Source organism: Oncorhynchus nerka, linkage group LG14 (assembly GCF_034236695.1).
Source record: "Oncorhynchus nerka isolate Pitt River linkage group LG14, Oner_Uvic_2.0, whole genome shotgun sequence".
Taxonomy (NCBI): Eukaryota; Metazoa; Chordata; class Actinopteri; order Salmoniformes; family Salmonidae; genus Oncorhynchus; species Oncorhynchus nerka.
This window is the reverse complement of record NC_088409.1, coordinates 89,162,988-89,184,511: the sequence shown is the minus strand read 5'-3', so window position 1 is coordinate 89,184,511 and position 21,524 is coordinate 89,162,988. Positions and strand designations below refer to the sequence as shown.

General features: G+C 43.8%; 1 protein-coding gene across 2 annotated transcripts in view; it reads right to left on the bottom strand.

Annotated features, from left to right (window-relative positions):
* inppl1a (inositol polyphosphate phosphatase-like 1a) overlaps positions 1 to 20,958 on the bottom strand; it is a 71,190-nt gene extending 50,232 nt beyond the window's left edge. The window contains exons 1-3 of one of the 2 annotated variants that reach the window (XM_029681461.2): positions 20,513 to 20,958; positions 6,447 to 6,510; positions 466 to 610 (exon numbers count right to left, since the gene is read on the bottom strand). In XM_029681461.2, the coding sequence (XP_029537321.1) occupies positions 466 to 610; positions 6,447 to 6,510; positions 20,513 to 20,682 (379 nt within the window). In that variant the 5' untranslated portion in view covers positions 20,683 to 20,958. The remainder of the gene's footprint in view (positions 1 to 465; positions 611 to 6,446; positions 6,511 to 20,512) is intronic. The other variant, XM_029681462.2, reaches the window with a different exon arrangement.
* Between the last annotated feature and the right edge of the window lie 566 nt (positions 20,959 to 21,524).

The window sequence follows — 21,524 nt, the reverse complement described above, 5'->3', positions numbered from 1 at the left end:
TGCACACTGCCCACAAAATGAGATGGAAACAGTTGCACTTCTTAACCTCTTACCAAATGCATGACCATATTAAAGAAACATATTTCCTTTAGATTACACAGACCCACATAGATGTCCAAAACAAATCCAATCTGGCTAAACTCCCACATCTGTCACCTCAATGTCGCTAAACTCCCACATCTGTCATCTCAATGTCGCTAAACTCCCACATCTGTCATCTCAATGTCGCTAAACTCCCACATCTGTCATCTCAATGTCGCTAAACTCCCATATCTATCACCTCAATGTCGCTAAACTCCTATATCGGTCATCTCAATGTCGCTAAACTCCCACATCTGTCATCTCAATGTCGCTAAACTCCCATATCTGTCACCTCAATGTCGCTAAACTCCCATATCGGTCATCTCAATGTCGCTAAACTCCCATATCGGTAATTTCAATGTTGCTAAACTCTTTTGGGTGTACCTGAGTAGTCCCTGTCCTCTGGGATGCTCTCCTCTCTGTCTACGGGGTACAGTAGAGTGCTGACCAGTCCCTGACTGGGCTGGAGGTACAACAGGACCAGCTCTGGGAGGCTCTTAAACCGCTTCGGCTGCACCCCCTGAGACGTCTGAGAGAGGGAGAGAGGAGCAGGAGAGAGAGTAGGCACTTCAAAGAAATACACTGGTGCAGAGACACGTCACACTCTGGACAGCACGTTCAGAATAAAGCTGGGTAGGTAGGTAGGTAGGTAGGTAGGTAGTAGATTGGTAGGTAGGTAGGTAGGTAGGTAGGTAGTAGATTGGTTGGTAGGTAGGTAGTAGATTGGTTGGTAGGTAGGTAGTAGATTGGTTGGTAGGTAGGTAGTAGATTGGTTGGTAGGTAGGTAGGTAGTAGATTGGTAGGTAGGTAGGTAGTAGATTGGTTGGTAGGTAGGTAGGTAGGTAGTAGATTGGTTGGTAGGTAGTTAGGTAGGTAGGTTGATAGTAGATTGATAGGTAGGTATGTAGGTAGGTAGGTACTAGATTGGTAGGTCGGTAGTAGATTGGTAGCAGATTGGTAGCTAGGTAGTAGTTTGTTTGTTAGGTAGGTATTTTGACCAGGTGGCGTGGCGAGAATCCGTCTCCACACCACGTGCTCTCACCACTGGTGTCCCCCAGGGCTCTGTTCTAGGCCCTCTCCTATTCTCGCTATACACCAAGTCACTTGGCTCTGTCATAACCTCACATGGTCTCTCCTATCATTGCTATGCAGACGACACACAATTAATCTTCTCCTTTCCCCCTTCTGATGACCAGGTGGCGAATCGCATCTCTGCATGTCTGGCAGACATATCCGTGTGGATGACGGATCACCACCTCAAGCTGAACCTCGGCAAGACGGAACTGCTCTTCCTCCCGGGGAAGGACTGCCCGTTCCATGATCTCGCCATCACGGTTGACAACTCCATTGTGTCCTCCTCCCAGAGCGCTAAGAATTTTTGGCGTGATCCTGGACAACACCCTGTCAGTTCTCAACTAACATCAAGGCGGTGGCCCGTTCCTGTAGGTTCATGCTCTACAACATCCCAGAAAACGACCCTGCCTCACACAGGAAGCGGCGCAGGTCCTAATCCAGGCACTTGTCATCTCCCGTCTGGATTACTGCAACTCGCTGTTGGCTGGGCTCCCTGCCTGTGCCATTAAACCCCTACAACTCATCCAGAACGCCGCAGCCCGTCTGGTGTTCAACCTTCCCAAGTTCTCTCACGTCACCCCGCTCCTCCGCTCCCTCCACTGGCTTCCAGTTGAAGCTCGCATCCGCTACAAGACCATGGTGCTTGCCTCCACGGAGCTGTGAGGGGAACGGCACCTCAGTACCTCCAGGCTCTGATCAGGCCCTACACCCAAACAAGGGCACTGCGTTCATCCACCTCTGGCCTGCTCGCCTCCCTACCACTGAGGAAGTACAGTTCCCGCTCAGCCCAGTCAAAACTGTTCGCTGCTCTGGCCCCCCAATGGTGGAACAAACTCCCTCACGACGCCAGGACAGCGGAGTCAATCACCACCTTCCGGAGACACCTGAAACCCCACCTCTTTAAGGAATACCTAGGATAGGATAAAGTAATCCCTCTCACCCCCCCTCCCCCTGAAAAGATTTAGATGCACTACTGTTCCACTGGAGGTCATAAGGTGAATGCACCAATTTGTAAGTCGCTCTGGATAAGAGCGTCTGCTAAATGACTTAAATGTAAAATGTAAATGTATTTGATGGCTTGATAGTTAGGCAGCTAAGTAGTAGGTAGGTAGGTAGAAGATTGGTTGGTTGGTAGTAGATTGGTAGGTAGGTATGTAGGAGATTGGTAGGTAGGTACTAGATTGGTAGGTAGGTCTTAGAATAAAGCTGGGTAGGTAGCATATTGGTTGGTAGGTAGATAGGTAGGTCACAGTTTGGTAGAAGAGTAGGTAGTAGATTGGTAGGTAGCAGTTTGGTAGGTAGGAAAGTAGAAGTAGGTAGTAGAAGTAGGTAGTAGTAGGTAGTAGGTAGTAGATTGGTAGGTAGGTAGGTAGGTAGGTAGGTAGGTAGGTAGGTAGGCAGGCAGGCAGTAGTTTGGTGGGTAGGTAGTAGATTGGTAAGTTTGGTAGGTAGGTACAGTGAGGTAAAAAAGTATTTGATCCCCTGCTGATTTTGTACGTTTGCCCACTGACAAAGAAATGATCAGTCTATCATTGTAATGGAAGGTTTATTTGAACAGTGAGAGACAGAATAACAACAACAAAATCCAGAAAAACGCATGTCAAAAATGTTATAAATTGATTTGCATTTTAATGAGGGAAATAATTATTTGACCCCTCTGCAAAACATGACTTAGTACTTGGTGGCAAAACCCTTGTTGACAATCACAGAGGTCAGACGTTTCTTGTAGTTGGCCACCAGGTTTGCACACATCTCAGGAGGGATTTTGTCCCACTCCTCTTTGCAGATCTTCTCCACGTCATCGAGGCTGACGTTTGGCAACTCGAACCTTCAGCTCCCTCCACAGATTTTCTATGGGATTAAGGTCTGGAGACTGGCTAGGCCACTCCAGGTCCTTAATGTGCTTCTTCTTGAGCCACTCCTTTGTTGCCTTGGCTGTGTGTTTTGGGTCATTGTCATGCTGGAATACCCATTCACAACCCATTTTCAATGCCCTGGCTGAGGGAAGGAGGTTATCACCCAAGATTTGACGATACATGGCCCCGTCCATCGTCCCTTTGATGCAGTGAAGTTGTCCTGTCCCCTTGGCAGAAAAACACCCTCAAAGCATAATGGGATGGTGTTCTTGGGGTCATAGGCAGCATTCCTCCTCCTCCAAACACGACAACTTGAGTGGATGCCAAAGAGCTCCATTTTGGTCTCATCTGACCACAACACTTTCACCCAGTTGTCCTCTGAATCATTCAGATGTTCATTGGCAAACTTCAGAAGGGCATGTATATGTGCTTTCTTGAGCAGGGAGACCTTGCGGGCGCTGCAGGATTTCAGTCCTTCACGGCGTAGTGTTACCAATTGTTTTCTTGGTGACTATGGTCCCAGCTGCCTTGAGATCATTGACAAGATCCTCCCGTGTAGTTCTGGGCTGATTCCTCACCGTTCTCATGATCATTGCAACTCCACGAGGTGAGATCTTGCATGGAGCCCCAGGTCGAGGGATATTGACAGTTGTTTTGTGTTTCTTCCATTTGCGAATAATCGCACCAACTGTTGGCACCTTCTCACCAAGCGGCTTGGCGATGGGCTTGTAGCCCATTCCAGCCTTGTGTAGGTCTACAATCTTGTCCCTGACATCCTTGGAGAGCTCTTTGGTCTTGGCCATGGTGTTGAGTTAAGAATCTGATTGATTGATTGCTTCTGTGGATAGGTGTATTTTATACAGATAACAAACTGAGATTAGGAGCACTCCCTTTAAGAGTGTGCTCCTAATCTCAGCTCGTTACCTGTATAAAAGACACCTGGGAGTAGATTGGTAGGTAGATAGTAGATGGTAGATAGGTAGATTGGTAGGTAGATAGTAGATTGGTATGTAGGTAGTAGATTGGTAGGCAGATAGTAGATTGGTAGGTAGATAGTAGATTGGTAGATAGGTAGATTGGTAGGTAGATAGTAGATTGGTATGTAGGTAGTAGATTGGTAGGCAGATAGTAGATTGGTAGGTAGATAGTAGATTGGTAGGTAGATAGTAGATTGGTAGGTAGATAGTAGATTGGTAGGTAGATAGTAGATTGGTATGTAGGTAGTAGATTGGTAGGCAGATAGTAGATTGGTAGGTAGATAGTAGATTGGTAGATAGGTAGATTGGTAGGTAGATAGTAGATTGGTATGTAGGTAGTAGATTGGTAGGCAGATAGTAGATTGGTAGGCAGATAGTAGATTGGTAGGTAGATAGTAGATTGGTATGTAGGTAGTAGATTGGTAGGCAGATAGTAGATTGGTAGATAGGTAGATAGTAGATTGGTAGATAGGTAGATAGTAGATTGGTAGATAGGTCGATAGTAGATTGGTAGATAGGTAGATAGGTAGATAGTAGATTGGTAGGTAGATAGTAGATTGGTAGGTAGGTAGTAGATTGGTAGGCAGATAGTAGATTGGTAGGCAGATAGTAGATTGGTAGGTAGATAGTAGATTGGTAGATAGGTAGATAGTAGATTGGTAGATAGGTAGATAGTAGATTGGTAGGTAGATAGTAGATTGGTAGGTAGATCGTAGATTGGTAGGTAGATAGTAGATTGGTAGGTAGATAGTAGATTGGTAGGCAGATAGTAGATTGGTAGGTAGATAGTAGATTGGTAGGTAGATAGTAGATTGGTAGGTAGATAGTAGATTGGTAGGTAGATAGTAGATTGGTAGGCAGGTAGTAGATTGGTAGGTAGATAGTAGATTGGTAGGTAGATAGTAGATTGGTAGGTAGATAGTAGATTGGTAGGTAGATAGTAGATTGGTAGGTAGATAGTAGATTGGTAGGTAGATAGTAGATTGGTAGGCAGGTAGTAGATTGGTAGGTAGATAGTAGATTGGTAGGTAGATAGTAGATTGGTATGTAGATAGTAGATTGGTATGTAGATAGTAGATTGGTAGGCAGATAGTAGATTGGTAGGCAGATAGTAGATTGGTATGTAGATAGTAGATTGGTAGGCAGATAGTAGATTGGTAGGCAGATGGTAGATAGTAGATTGGTAGGTAGATAGTAGATTGGTATGTAGATAGTAGATTGGTAGGCAGATAGTAGATTGGTATGTAGATAGTAGATTGGTAGGCAGATAGTAGATTGGTAGGTAGATAGTAGATTGGTAGGCAGATAGTAGATTGGTAGGTAGATAGTAGATTGGTAGGTAGATAGTAGATTGGTATGTAGATAGTAGATTGGTAGGTAGATAGTAGATTGGTAGGCAGGTAGTAGATTGGTAGGTAGATAGTAGATTGGTAGGTAGATAGTAGATTGGTAGGTAGATAGTAGATTGGTAGGTAGATCGTAGATTGGTAGGTAGATAGTAGATTGGTATGTAGATAGTAGATTGGTAGGTAGATAGTAGATTGGTAGGTAGATAGTAGATTGGTAGGTAGATAGTAGATTGGTAGGCAGATAGTAGATTGGTATGTAGATAGTAGATTGGTAGGTAGATCGTAGATTGATCTTGGTGGGCTCAAGTGTCTGAATGTGCACCATCACGTTCTGTTCATTGATATGTGTTGGAGGGTTTACAGTGGGAGGCTGTAAAACCTTAAGGCTCTCAACTGTCAATGGGTGGGGAGCCTGGCAGCCACATTCACTCTGTTTCAGTGATGTTTCATTGAACTGAAGTCTTGGTAAACCAAATGATTTGGTGAAGTGAAACAAAAGTGAAACAGAGAAATCAGTGTGGATTCCAGGCAAGGGACCAGGAGTGTGGAGGGGGGGTATTATGATATGTGAGTGCGTGTTGTGGGGGGATTGGAGACTCTTCCAGCTGCTAGACACAGAGCACAAAGAGACTGCTGTGTGTTTGTGTGCATGCGTGTGTGTGCCAGCTCAGAGCCAACACCAGCACCAGAGCCTGCCAGTTCCTACTGATCCAGACACACAGCATACAGTGGGGTAAAAAAGTATTTAGTCAGCCACCAATTGTGCAAGTTCTCCCACTTAAAAAGATGAGGCCTGTAATTTTCATCATAGGTTCACTTCAACTATGACAGACAAAATGAGAAGAAAACAAATCCAGAAAATCACATTGTAAGATTTTTAATGAATTTCTTTGCTAATTATGGTGGAAAATAAAGTATTTGGTCACCTATAGTTGAAGGGTACCTATGATGAAAATTACAGGCCTCTCTCATCTTTTTAAGTGGGAGAATTTGCACAATTGGTGGCTGACTAAATACTTTTTTGCCCCACTGTATACACACTAGATATGCATAGAAAGAAATACCAACTCACACCCATTGGTGTGTATGGAGGTGGTGTATAATGGTACCTGGACTGCCAAGAATCCCTCTTCATCTGGGAGAACCCTATAGGTGTGGACATGCTTCTGAAACCTAGAGAGGAAGGAGAAAGGAGAGAGAAAGGAGAGAGAGAGAGAGCGGGAGAGGAAGGAGAAAGAGAGCGGGAGAGGAAGGAGAGAGAGAGCGGGAGAGGAAGGGGAGAGAGAGAGAGCGGGAGAGGAAGGGGAGAGAGAGAGAGCGGGAGAGGAAGGAGAGAGAGAGAGAGCGGGAGAGGAAGGAGAGAGAGAGCGGGAGAGGAAGGAGAGAGAGAGAGCGGGAGAGGAAGGAGAGAGAGAGCGGGAGAGGAAGGAGAGAGAGAGATGGAGAGAGAAGGAGAGAGAGAGATGGAGAGAGCAAGGAGAGAGAGAGAGAGAGATGGAGAGAGCAAGGAGAGAGCAAGCAGAGAGAGAGCGAGAAGAAGGAGAGAGCGAGCGAGGAAGGAGAGAGCAAAGGACGTTAAGAGGGATGAGAGGAGAAGAGAGAGGAGGGAGGAGTTGGAGAGGAGAAGAGAGAGGAGGGAGGAGTTGGAGAGGGAAGGGAGAGAAGGGAGACATTAGTACTTTCACCACAGGAATTACAGATTCCCTGCAAAGTGTGTGATGGGGATCTGGAGGGAGTTTCAACCTGCTGCTGTCTGTCAAACTCAGCCAACATGGCATTACTGCTGATATAACTTACTCACCCACACAATGGCAAGAAAAGCAAGAACACATATTTACCAAGGTTTCCTGTGTGTAAGTGTGTCATTGTGCTGCAATGTTGTCTATGCAAAACATGCCAGTTTGACCTAATTTTGCCTGCCTGCCTGCCACGTCCAGCATCACTACTCTCGGTATTTGTAGTTGTCCACATATTCTAGGTGTCTGGTTAGACTGTAAACTCTCCTCCCAGACTCACATCAAACATCTCCAATCCAAAGTTCTCTGCTGCCAATGACGGGAACGAACTACAGAAATCTCTAAAACTGGAAACACATATCTCCCTCACTAGCTTTAAGCACCAACTGTCAGAGCAGCTCACAGATGACTGCACCTGTATATAGCCCATCTATAATTTAGCCCAAACAACTACCTCTCCCCCTACTGTATTTATTTATTTAGCTCCTTTGCACCCCGTTATTTCGATCTTTACTTTGCACATTCTTCCACTGCAAATCTACCATTCCAGTGTTTTACTTGCTACATTGTATTTACTTCGCCACCATGGCCTTTTTTTGCCTTTACCTCCCTTATCTCACCTCATTTAATCACATTGTATATCAACTTATTTTTCTACTGTATTATTGACTGTATGTTTGTTTTACTCCATGTGTTGTTGTATGTGTCGAACTGCTTTGCTTTATCTTAGCCAGGTCGCAATTGTAAATGAGAACTTGTTCTCAACTTGCCTACCTGGTTAAATAAAGGTGAAATAAATAAATAAAAGAATGTGTGCCATTCAGAGGGGGAATGGGCAAGACAAAAGATTTAAGTGCCTTTGAACAGGGTACGGTAGTAGGTTCCCGGGTATGGTAGTAGGTTCCCGGGTATGGTAGTAGGTTCCCGGCACACCGGTTTGTGTCAAGAACTGCAACGCTGCCGTTTTTTTCACGCTCAACAGTCTTATTGTTGCCACTGTTTTTCCCCCATATTTTGGGGGGTGTCTATCACTTCGGCAACACTGACCTTGTCCATAACGCTAATTAAGCTTGCTAAACATATACATATATGAGAGAGACAGAGACAAAGAGGGACAGAGAGAGAGAGCGAGAGACAGAGCGCGAGAGAGAGAGAAATATCCAAACCCTCTTACATGCGTGCGCGAGCATCGCACAATAAATGTAGAAATCCATGTTATTCAATTATTGCACCCACACTGCTCGCTCTCCAACGAGCGTCTGCGTTGCCAAGGGCTACAATAGAACTCCTTTCTATTTCTGACACAGATCGTGCTGGAAGTCCTGCCTCTCCCATCTCCTCATTGGTTTATAGAAGCAGGTACCCACGTGCCATCTCCTCATTGGTTTATAGAAGCAGGTACCCACGTGCCATCTCCTCATTGGTTTATAGAAGCAGGTACCCACGTGCCATCTCCTCATTGGTTTATAGAAGCAGGTACCCACGTGCCATCTCCTCATTGGTTTATAGAAGCAGGTACCCACGTGCCATCTCCTCATTGGTTTATAGAAGCAGGTACCCACGTGCCATCTCCTCATTGGTTTATAGAAGCAGGTACCCACGTGCCATCTCCTCATTGGTTTATAGAAGCAGGTACCCACGTGCCATCTCCTCATTGGTTTATAGAAGCAGGTACCCACGTGCCATCTCCTCATTGGTTCATAGAAGCCATCTACGTGCCATCTCCTCATTGGTTTATAGAAGCAGGTACCCACGTGCCATCTCCTCATTGGTTTATAGAAGCAGGTACCCACGTGCCATCTCCTCATTGGTTTATAGAAGCAGGTACCCACGTGCCATCTCCTCATTGGTTTATAGAAGCAGGTACCCACGTGCCATCTCCTCATTGGTTTATAGAAGCAGGTACCCACGTGCCATCTCCTCATTGGTTATACCCACGTGGGTGATTGAAATACTATGAAAGTTTAGATGCCGATCACCATATAGGTTCAAAGATGAAAAAGTCTGGAAAGTGGAGAGATGACTAGAAACGATTCAGTTGGCCGTTTTATGTGTGGATTAATTGTCGGAGTAGAGGAGCTTGTGCATATCAGGTAAAATAACAACTCAATGTTTATATCCCAGGACAAATTAGCTAGCAACAGCAAGCTAGCTAAATAGGACAAATTAGCTAGCAAGTGCAAGCTAATTAGCTAAATTGCCATACATGTTTAATGCTTTTTGACCTGTCCCCAAATTAACGACATTGGTTCAGAGTTTGTTTTGATATTTTAACCTGCATGTCGTGATCGCGTTTGGTGTAGGGGGACAAAATAAAATGATGCAAGATAGTGCACGATGGCGCAAGCGCACAGCCGGTTTGGGTTCCATGTTAGATAACTTTCTGGATACCACATTTCACTCACAGTAAAGAAGGTATCAATCTAGCAGTAAAAAACATCAACTATATATTCAGGCAAAATGGCAAAAGAAGCACAACTGAAATTGATAACTGTTTTGATGCCGATTGTAAAATTATAAGAAAAAAAAAGAAAACTATTCAACCAAAAGCACAGAGGCCCAAACAATGGTATATTACGCCTTCATTACTGTGAGACTTTAAAACTCTATAAACGTACTCAGAACCAAAAAAGCACAGTACAACAGCAAGTAGCTGTTGAGTAGCTAATTGAGGAGTCCATAAACACAAACAAATTCTGGCAAAATTGGAAAAAAAACGTTTTAAAAATCGAAATGAGGAATTAGTGATACAAAATGGTGAAATATGGACAACCCATTTTCAAACTCTCTACAACACCGTTCAAATTGACACAAACGCAGAACAACGCCAAATTCATGAGGAGTTGAATGGATTAGAAAAAGCGATAAAGGACAATCAAAATCCACTGGACTCCCCAATTACTGACCAGGAGCTCTATAAGAAACTAAACTATTACTGACCAGGAGCTCTATAAGAAACTAAACTATTACTGACCAGGAGCTCTATAAGAAACTAAACTATTACTGACCAGGAGCTCTATAAGAAACTAAACTATTACTGACCAGGAGCTCTATAAGAAACTAAACTATTACTGACCAGGAGCTCTATAAGAAACTAAACTATTACTGACCAGGAGCTCTATAAGAAACTAAACTATTACTGACCAGGAGCTCTATAAGAAACTAAACTATTACTGACCAGGAGCTCTATAAGAAACTAAACTATTACTGACCAGGAGCTCTATAAGAAACTAAACTATTACTGACCAGGAGCTCTATAAGAAACTTCAGACTCTCAAATTTAAAAAACCCTGCGGACCTGATGGCATCCTAAATGAGATGCTCAAACTCACTAGTGCAAAATATCAATTGGCTATATTAAAACTGTTTACATTGATCCTGAGTGTAGGTTATTTCCCTGACATCTGGAATCAAGGACTCATAACCCCAATCTTTAAGAACAGAGACAAATTTGACCCTAACAATTCCAGAGGCATTTGTGTGAACAGTAACCTGGGGAAGGTTTTCTGTAGTATTATAAATGTAAGAGTTCTCAACTTCCTTAACTTTTTTGGGATAAGGGGCAGTATTCGGAAGTTCGGATGACTGAGGTGCCCAAAGTAAACTGCCTGTTACTCAGGCCCAGAAGCTAGGATATCCATATAATTGGTAGATTTGGATAGAAAACACTCCAAAACTGTTAAAATAATGTTTGTGAGTATAACAGAACTGATATGGCAGGCGAAAACCTGAGGAAATACATCCAGGAAGTGGGATATTTTTGATGTGTGTAGTTTTCAATTGCCTGCCTTTACAGTATGTAATGAATTAGGACACAGATTGCAGTTCCTATGGCTTCCACTGGATGTCAACAGTCTTTAGACATTGTTTCAGGCTTGTTTTCTGAATAATTAGGAAGAATGAGGCCATTCTGTCAGTGGACAGAATGGCCAGAGCTGTTTTGCGCGCGTGACCGATTGCGCGCCGTTCATTGTTTTTCCTTTCTATTGAATACGCTATTGTCCGGTTGAAATATTATCGATTATTTAGACAATAGACAATCTGAGGATTAATTATAAATATCGTTTTACATGTTGACGAACTTTACCAGTACTATTAGGATGTATTCATCTGCCTGCAGTTGAGCCAGTAGATTACTGAACAAAACACACCAACAAAACAGAGTATTTGGAACATAAAGAGGAACTTTATCGAACAAAATGAACATTTATTGTGTAACAGGGACTTGTGAGTGCAACCAGATTTAGATCAAAGGTAAGTGATTCATTTTCATCTCTATTTCTGACTTTTGTGACTCCTCTACTTGGCTTGAAAATGTTTGTATGCTTTTGTAAGGGAGGCGTTGTCCTCAGATAATCGCATGGTATGCTTTCGCTGTAAAGCCTATCCTACAAGGTTTTAATAAGCACAATGTCTTGAGTAAACGCCAAATTGGATTTATACCAAAACATCACACAACTCAGCATATTTACACCCTACACACCCTGATAGATAAACATGTCCACCAAAATAATACCAAAATATACGCTTGCTTTATCGACTTCCAAAAGGCATTTGATTCTATTTGGCATACAGGACTGTTCTACAAAGTTATTGAAAGTGGTGTAGGGGGTAAAACACATGACATAATTAAATCAATGTATACTGGCAATACGTGCAGCATTAAAATTGGTAAGAAAATAACTGAATTCTTTAACCAGGGGCGGGGCCTTTGTCAGGGTTACAATCTGAGCCCTGCACTCTTCAATATTTACATTAACGACTTGGCCACTATTCTAGAAAAATCCTCAGCCCCTGGTGTTAGTCTCCACAATTCAGAAGTTAAATGCCTACTCTTCGCAGACGACCTATGCCTGCTGTCACCCACAGCACATGGCCTACAGCAGAGCATGGACCTGCTAGAGCAGTTTTTGTGTGTGCAGTTTTCTATATATTTTGTACCAATTGAGAACTTTGGACTAATTCCCTGAGATCTGGATCTTCTTTGAAAAATCCTTATTTTAGTATTTTTGGGGAATACTGCCAAATGACTTAGGTTTAAAAATAAGCTCAACTGGACACCTTAATGAGGCAGTGAATAAACAGAGAGAAAGCACACATGGCATTCTACGCCATTAAAAAACAAATCCAAATTGAAATACCTAATTTAATGTGTATTTGAACCAATTGCACACTATGGCAGCGAGGTGTGGGATACACTTGAAAAACAAGATTTCATCAAATGGGACAAACACCCCATTGAAACCCTGCATGCAGAGTTCTGTAAGATTCTCCTACATGTCCAGAGGAAAACTACAAACAATGCATGCAGGGCAGAATTAGGCCAATATCCACTAATAATAAAAACTCAAAAAAGAGCAATTAAGTTTTGGAAACATCTAAAATACAGTGACCCCTCTCATATCATTACCAAGCCCTGCAATGCCAAGAGCTGAGCAAAGAAAAGAGTCCCCTCATCCAGCTGGTCCTGGTCCTGAGTTCACAAACCTGTTCTACTAACACACTGAAGCCTCAGTCCCCTCATCCAGCTGGTCCTGGTCCTGAGTTCACAAACCTGTTCTACTAACACACTGAAGCCTCAGTCCCCTCATCCAGCTGGTCCTGGTCCTGAGTTCACAAACCTGTTCTACTAACACACTGAAGCCTCAGTCCCCTCATCCAGCTGGTCCTGGTCCTGGTCCTGAGTTCACTAACCTGTTCTACTAACACACTGAAGCCTCAGTCCCCTCATCCAGCTGGTCCTGAGTTCACAAACCTGTTCTACTAACACACTGAAGCCTCAGGACCAGAACATCCAATCAATCAGAATAAACCAAATTACAACACAGTCAAAACAAAACTACATTGCTTACTGGGAAACACAAGCACAAAGCAAAATGCAGTGCTATCTGGCCCTAACGTACACAGTGGCTAACTATTTGACAATGTTTACTGATCAAAACCTTAGAAAAACCTTGACAAAGTACAGGCTCAGTGAGCACAGCCTTGCCATTGAGAAGGGTAGACACAGGAAAACCTGGCTCCCTGTAGAGGAAAGGCTGCGCAACCACTGCACCACAGCAGAACCTGAGACAGAGCTGCATTTCCTGACAAAATGTCAAAAATATAAAACAATTAGAGAGTGTCATTTCCCCAAATGTGAAACCCTTATTCAAGGTTTCTAAGACCTCTCTGATGAGAGTAGGCTACCCGTCCTGTTGGGGGAGGACGCAGAGAGCTGTGGGTTGGCAGAGCACTACATCGCTGCCTGCCATAAGTTGAGGGACAGTGTCTGACAGACCAATCAACCTGCACATGTCCTCTACTGTATACTTATTGTTATTGTTCAATGTATGGTTATTGTTGTTACTGTTGTCTCTTTGACAATTTTGATTCTTATTATTTTCATATTGTAAATATCCAAAGTAAACTTTGGCAATATGTACAGTCGTGGCCAAAAGTTTTGAGAATGACAGAAATATTAATTTTCAGTCTGCTGCCTCAGTTTGTATGATGGCAATTTGCATATACTCCAGAATGTCATTAAGACACAGGTGTGAGTGTTGACGAGGACAAGGCTGGAGATCACTCTGTCATGCTGATTGAGTTCAAATAACAGACTTGAAGCTTCAAAAGGAGGGTGGTGCCTGGAATCATTGTTCTTCCTTGGTTACCTGCAAGGACACACGTGCCGTCATCATTGCTTTGCACAAAAAGGGCTTCACAGGCAAGGATATTGCTGCCAGTAAGATTGGACCTAAATTAACCATTTATCAGATCATCAAGAACTTGAAGGAGAGCGGTTCAATTGCTGTGAAGAAGGCTTCAGGGCGCCCAAGAAAGTCCAGCAAGAGCCAGGAACGTCTCCTAAAGTTGATTCAGCAGCGGGATCGGGGCACCACCAGTACAGAGCTTTCTGAGGAATGGCAGCAGGCAGGTGTGAATGCATCTGCACTAGAGGCCGACCGATTCATCGGAATGGCCTAATAATTAGGGCCGATTTCAAGTTTTCATAACAATCGGAAATTGGTATTTTTGGGCGCTGATTTGGACAAATTATTATTTATTTTTTTACACCTTTATTTAATCTTTATTTAACTAGGCAAGTCAGTTAAGAACACATTCTTATTTTTAATGACGGCCTAGGAACGGTGGGTTAACTGCCTCGTTCAGGGGCAGTACGACAGATTTTTACCTTGTCAGCTCGGGGGATTCAATCTTGCAAACTTACAGTTAACTCGTTCAACGCTCTAACCACCTGATTACATTGCACTCCACGAGGAGCCTGCCTGTTACGCGAATGCAGTAAGCCAAGGTAAGTTGCTAGCTAGCATTAAACTTATCTTATAAAAAACAATCAATCATAATGACTAGTTAACTACACATGGTTGATGATATTACTAGTTTATCTAGCGTGTCCTGCTTTGCATATAATCGATGCGGTGAATATCGTTGCTCCAATGTGTACCTAACCATGAACATATATGCCTTTCTTAAAATCAATACACAGAAGTATATATTTTTAAACCTGCATATTTAGCGAAAAGAAATCCAGGTTAGCAGGCAATATTAACCAGGTGAAATTGTGTCACTTCTCAAACGTTCATTGCACGCAGAGTCAGTGTATATGCAACAGTGGGCCGCCTAATTTGCCAGAATCTTAAGTAATTATGACATAACATTGAAGGTTGTGCAATGTAACAGGAATATTTAGACTTAGGGATGCCACATGTTAGATAAAATACGGAACAGTTCAGTATTTCACTGAAAGAATAAACGTCTTGTTTTTGAGATGATAGTTTCCGGATTCAACCATATTAATGACCTAAGGCTCGTATTTCTGTCTGTTATTATGTTATAATTAAGTCTATGATTTGATAGAGCAGTCTGACTGAGTGGTGGTAGGCACCAGCAGGCTCATAATCATTCATTCAAACAGCACTTTTGTGCGTTTTGCCAGCAGCTCTTCACTGTGCTTCAAGCATTGAGCTGTTTATGACTTCAAGCCTATCAACTCCCGAGATCAGGCTGGTGTAACCGATGTGAAATGGCTAGCTAATTAGCAGGGTGCTCGCTAATAGCGTTTCAAACATCACTCGTTCTGAGACTTGAAGTGGTTGTTCCCCTTGATCTGCAAGGGCCGCAGCTTTTGTGGAGCGATGGGTAATGCTGCTTCGAGGGTGGAACTTGTGGTCAATCCTCAAGAGGTGTGTGGACAAACAAAAACCCACAAATTCTGACAAACTCTAAGCATTGATTATGCAAGAATGGGCTGCCATCAGTAAGGATGTGGCCCAGAAGTTAATTGACAGCATGCTAGGGTTGATTGAAGAGGTCTTGAAAAAGAAGGGTCAACACTGCAAATATTGACTCTTTGCATCAACTTCATGTAATTGTCAATAAAAGCCTTTGACACTTATGAAATGCTTGCAATTATACTTCACTATTCCATAGTAACATCTGACAAAAATATCTAAAGACACTGAAGTGGAAATTAATATTTGTGTCATTCTCAAAACTTTTGGCAACGACTGTACATTGTTACGTCGTGCCAAAAAAGAAAATTGAATTGAGAGAGACAGAGTGAGAGAGAGAGACCGAGACAGAGAGAGAGAGAAAGACAGACCGAGACAGAGAGACAGACCGACCGAGAGAGAGACAGACCGACCGAGAGAGAGAGAGAGACAGACAGACCGACCGAGAGAGAGCGCCCGACCGACTGAGAGAGACCGCCCGACCGGGAGAGAGAAAGAGACCGCCCGACCAACCGAGAGAGAAAGAGACCGCCCGACCAACCGAGAGAGAAAGAGACTGCCCGACCGACCGAGAGAGAACGCCCGACAGACAGAGACACAGACAGAACGACAGACAGACAGACAGAGAGAGACAGACAGACAGAGAGAGACAGACAGACAGAGAGAGACCTCCCTGCCCACATGTCAGTACCTTCTTCTCTCCCCGAGTGTAAAGGAACAGGCTATCAATAACACGATGTCTATAGGAAACTTTGGCTGCTACCACCCCATCAGTTGTTTTACATTAGAACACATCTGGCGACCATGTTGCTAAAACACTCAGAGAGGAAACACAAATAGTTTGATCTGATTCAGACTATTCCACCCACCTACCTACCAGCGCACACACACCTAAGAGTGAGCCACAAGGCTGGGTCAACTGTTCTATTTTTAGCATTTTCATGAAGATTATTTTTCCAGGCTACGTCTGGCGATCACACGGGTATGAGGAAGAGGAAATCACACTCCAAAACAAGCTGAGATGTTTGAAGAAACACACACAGTCCTTCACGGTGTGTGTGAGTGGTGGAGAGGAGATAGACATCTCTTCCTGCTCTGATCTCATAGGGTAGTTGGCTACTGTAGAACACTGCTATTGTTCCTGTTGCAACACTCAACTACACCAGGAATACAAATTGAGACACCGCATGCAGAATTCTGCAAAAATATCCTCCGTGTACAACGTAAAACGCCAAATAATACATGCAGAGCAGAATTAGGCCGATACCCACTAATTATCAAAATCCAGAAAAGAGCCGTTAAATTCTACAACCACCTAAAAGGAAGCGATTCCCAAACCTTATAACAAAGCCATCACCTACAGAGAAATTAACCCGGAGAAGAGTCCCCTAAGCAAGCTGGTCCTGGGGCTCTGTTCACAAACACACCCCACAGAGCCAGGACAGCAACACAATTAGACCCAACCAAATCATGACAAAAAATTAAAATATAATTATTTCCAATATGTCAAGTAATTAACAAAAAAACCCAGAGCAAACTAGAATGCTATTTGTCCCTAAACAGAGAGTACATAGTGGCAGAATACCTGACCACTGTGACTGACTCCAAAAACATGAAGAAAAGCTTTCACTATGTACTGTGAGCATAGCCTTGCTATTGAGAGAGGCTGCCATAGCCGGTCTTCTCGAGAGCCAGGTCTGCCTATGTGCACACTGCCCACACAATGAAGTGGAAACTGAGCTGCACTTCCTCACCTCCTGCCAAATGTATGACCATATTAGAGACACATATTTCCCTCAGAGTACACAGACCCACAAAGAATTTGAAAACAAAATCAATTTTTGATCAACTCCCATATCTACTGGGTGAAATACTACAGTGTCAAATCACAGCAGCAAGATTTGTGACCTGTTGCCACAATAAAAGAGCAACCAATGAAGAATAAACATTGTAAAAATAAACTATATTTACTGTCTATTTATTTCCCTTCCATACTTCAACTATTTGCACCTTCCCCTTACATAGCCAATAATATAACATTTCAAATGTCTATATTACGTAAAAACATTTGTGAGTGCAATGTTTACTGTTAATTTATGATTGTTTACTGAACTTTTGTTTATGGTCAATTTCACTTGCTTTGGCAATGTAAACATATGTTCCCCAAGTCAATAAAGACCGTTGAATTGAATTGAGAGCGGAGAGAGAGCGAGAGGAGAAATGGAGAGAAAGAGAGAGATATGGTAGAGTGGGAGTTAGCGGGCTGAGAGCTAAGAGGTCAACAAACAGTAAGCTTCACCCCCTATGTGTGAGTTTATGATAAACCCAGTGCTGTGTTTAGTGCACTATGCCTCCATCCCTCTGTTTCCCTCCGGTCCTCTCACGGTTTCCCTCCGGTCCTCTCAGGGTTTCCCTCCGGTCCTCTCAGGGTTTCCCTCCGGTCCTCTCAGGGTTTCCCTCCGGTCCTCTCACGGTTTCCCTCCGGTCCTCTCACGGTTTCCCTCCGGTCTTCTCACGGTTTCCCTCCGGTCTTCTCACGGTTTCCCTCCGGTCTTCTCACGGTTTCCCTCCGGTCTTCTCACGGTTTCCCTCCGGTCTTCTCACGGTTTCCCTCCGGTCCACTCACGGTTTCCCTCCGGTCTTCTCACGGTTTCCCTCCGGTCTTCTCACGGTTTCCCTCCGGTCCTCTCACGGTTTCCCTCCGGTCCTCTCACGGTTTCCCTCCGGTCCTCTCACAGTATTTTTCTTGTCTATATTGAATACATCATTTAAACATTCACAGTGTGGGTTGGTAAGACTATGTGAACCCCAAGGCTAATGACTTCTCCAAAAGCTAATTGGAGTCAGGAGTCAGCTAACCTGGAGTCCAATCAATGAGGCGAGATTGGAGATGTTGGTTAGAGTTGCCTTGCCCCATAAAAAAAACACTCACAAAATTTGAGTTTGCTATTCACAAGAAGCATTGCCTGATGTGAACCATGCCTCGAACAAAAGAGATCTCAGAAGACCTAAGATTAATAATTGTTGACTTGCATAAAGCTGGAAAGTGTTACAAAAGTATCTCTAAAAGCCTTGATGTTCATCAGTCCATGGTAAGATAAATAGTTTATAAATGGAGAAAGTTCAGCACTATTGCTACCCTCCCTAGGACTGGCTACCCTCCCTAGGACTGGCTACCCTCCCTAGGACTGGCTACCCTCCCTAGGACTGGCCGTCCTACAAAGATGACTGCAAGAGCACAGTGCAGAATGCTCAATGAGGTTAAGAAGAATCCTAGTGTCAGCTAAAGACTCACAGAAATCTCTGGAAGATCCTAACATCTCTGTTGACAAGTCTACGATACGTAAAACACTAAACAAGAATGGTGTTCATGGGAGGACACTACGGAAGAAGCCACTGCTGTCCAAAAAGACATTGCTGCACATGTGACGTTTGCAAAAGATTACCTGGATGTTCCACAGCGCTACTGGCAAAATATTCTGTGGACAGATTCAACTAAAGTTGTGTTGTTTGGAAGGAACACACAACACTATGTGTGGAGAAAAAAAGGCACAGCAGACCAACATCAAAACCTCATCCCAACTGTAAAGTATGGTGGAGGGAGCATCACGGTTTGGGGCTGCTTTGCTGCCTCAGGGGCTGGACAGCTTACTATCATCAATGGAAAAATGAATTCCAAAGTTTATCAAGACATTTGGCAGAAGAATGTTAGTCTGTCTGTCTGCCAATTGAAGCGCAACAGAAGTTAGGTGATGCAACAGGACAACGACCCAAAATAAAGTAAATCAACAACAGAATGGCTTGAACAGAAGACATTACACCTTCTGGAGTGGCCCAGTCAGAGTCCTGACCTCAACTCTATTGAGATGCTGTGGCATGACCTCAATAGAGAAGTTCACACCAGACATCCCAACAATATTGTTGAACTGAAACAGTTTTGCAAAGAGGAATGGTCCAAAACTCCTCCTGACCGTTGCGCAGGTCTGATCCACAACTACAGAAAACGTTTGGTAGAGGTTATTGCTGCCAAAGGAGGGTCAACCTGTTATTAAATCTCAAGGGTTCACATACCCACCCTGCACTGCGAATGTTGACACGGTGTGTTCAATAAAGACATTAACAATTATAATTGTTTGTGTGTTATTAGTTTAAGCAGACTGTGTTTGTCTATTGTTATTTCTGCAGAAATCCAGGTGATTCTAAAGGGTTCACAGACTTGTCCCACTGTATCTGTAAACCACCACTTTGTCTCTGCACTCGTCTTTTTAACACAGCCATTCCTACGTCCACAACACCTACACACTTCCCCACCTTCATCTGACAGTTGGTTCCACAGACGACACGGCTGTTCCGCTCCCTCTCTGTAGTATCTGTCAACCACCACTATTTATCAGTGCTCTGAAATATCAGCTAGCCCTATTTTCAGAAAATGCTCCTGTCTGATAGGAAGGGGAAGTGTGTGTGTGTGTGTGTGTCACACGCTAGGGAGAGGCCTGGGAGAGCTGTAAATTTGTGTGAGGTGATGCCATGACAGCCACCAGGGAGAACTCCTGTCTCCTGTGTGTGTGTGACATGACATGTGCCTAATGCTGTACTGTCTGGACCAGAAGACCTGTGTTTGTGTGTGTATTGTGCCTAGGTCATGTCTATGTTGTTTTACATGACCAAGTGACCTGACCAGGTAACACGTCTCTCTAAATACCACGGAGTAGATTGGAAATACTCATTTTATTACACAGTAGTAGCGACAATGGCTGCCCATGCAACCCACTCGCATAGCGGACAGGACAAAGGCCCTGGTTCAATGATATGCAATCAACCCTTTTCCTCCCTTCCCTGAGCACTGTTTCCTACTTATTACCTCCACAATGATTATATTAGGCTACATAGTAGTGATTGCGGTTGAAATACGGCTACTGTTGGCTGTAGGAAAACAAGACTACAAACTTAAATTGAGTTGTTGTGGTGAGTTGACAGGCGCTGTTTTAAGAAACGGACTTTTCCAGATAGTCCTAGTTAATGAAATAACTAGTTAGTAGCAACAGCCGGATATCATTTTCCCTGTCGCTTACTGACTGCCACGATGTGTGTCCCTGCCAACCATGGGACAAATGGAAGACAGGCAACTCAGAAGTTTGAACCCTGCTAGTCTATCCTGAGTAAAGCCACACTTTCCCAATGATAACAGTAAATCCGGTTACTCACAGCACACACAAGGCGTACGCCCCGTTAACACTTTCGCTGTCCCGAACCAGGAAACTCCCGTCTCGTCCCGCGCGGGCCAGCAGCTCCTCGGCAGCAGCTCGACTCAGGTCCCGGTGATACCACAGCGGAGGCGCTAGCCCCAGCGGCGACACCCCGCCGCCACCGGCCATCGCAACAGCCCCAGAAAACACACGGTTTCCTGAGTTAAACAAGCTGAACGAGGCGATAAATCGACAAAGATTCGAGTGCGAGTAGTGTGAATCAGAGTTGGGAAACGCGAGAAAAGTGAGAAGTTAATACTTCTCGGTGGGTCGTTTCTGACGCTTCTTCAGTTCCTGAAAGTCTGCCATAGAGGCTCCGCGGCGCTTCCCACGGAAATCATGGAGATGGAGCGAACCGGAGAGTGGGAGGCATTGCAGCTACTGCGACCTCAACTCTGTCCCTTTCGCTGTTCATTTCAACCAAGACACGAGACTAGGCCTCACAAAAAAAATAAACGTCATTTTGTGTTGTGCATGTTTATGCAGCTTAATGTTTATTAATATAGTACTAACTAATAGGAATTCACTTCATGTTTTTAGTGTTGCATTTTCTATGCGAAGTGTGAGTCCACCTAGTGGTCATAAAATAGCAGCGCTCCAACAGGACTGTTACTTAACACTTTGGTTTTGTTGTTAATGATTTTGTAAACCAAAAGCCTGATCCTTCAACCTATTCCTAAAGCTCAATTTAAATATGAATACGGGTATGCTGTTTTACACCATTCCACTCTCTACTTCCCCCCACACACACACACACACACACACACACACACACACACACACACACACACACACACACACACACACACACAGAGAGAGTGAGGTGAGTGTGTGTGACCTCAGAGAGAGGCTGTGTATTAATAGCCATATTGACCATGTCCATCTTTCTGCTATTTCTGGCTATGTCATCAGACAGAGTGTGGTGTGTGATGTGTGTGTTCTGTAAGTGTGTGTGGAGGCTACATGAGTGT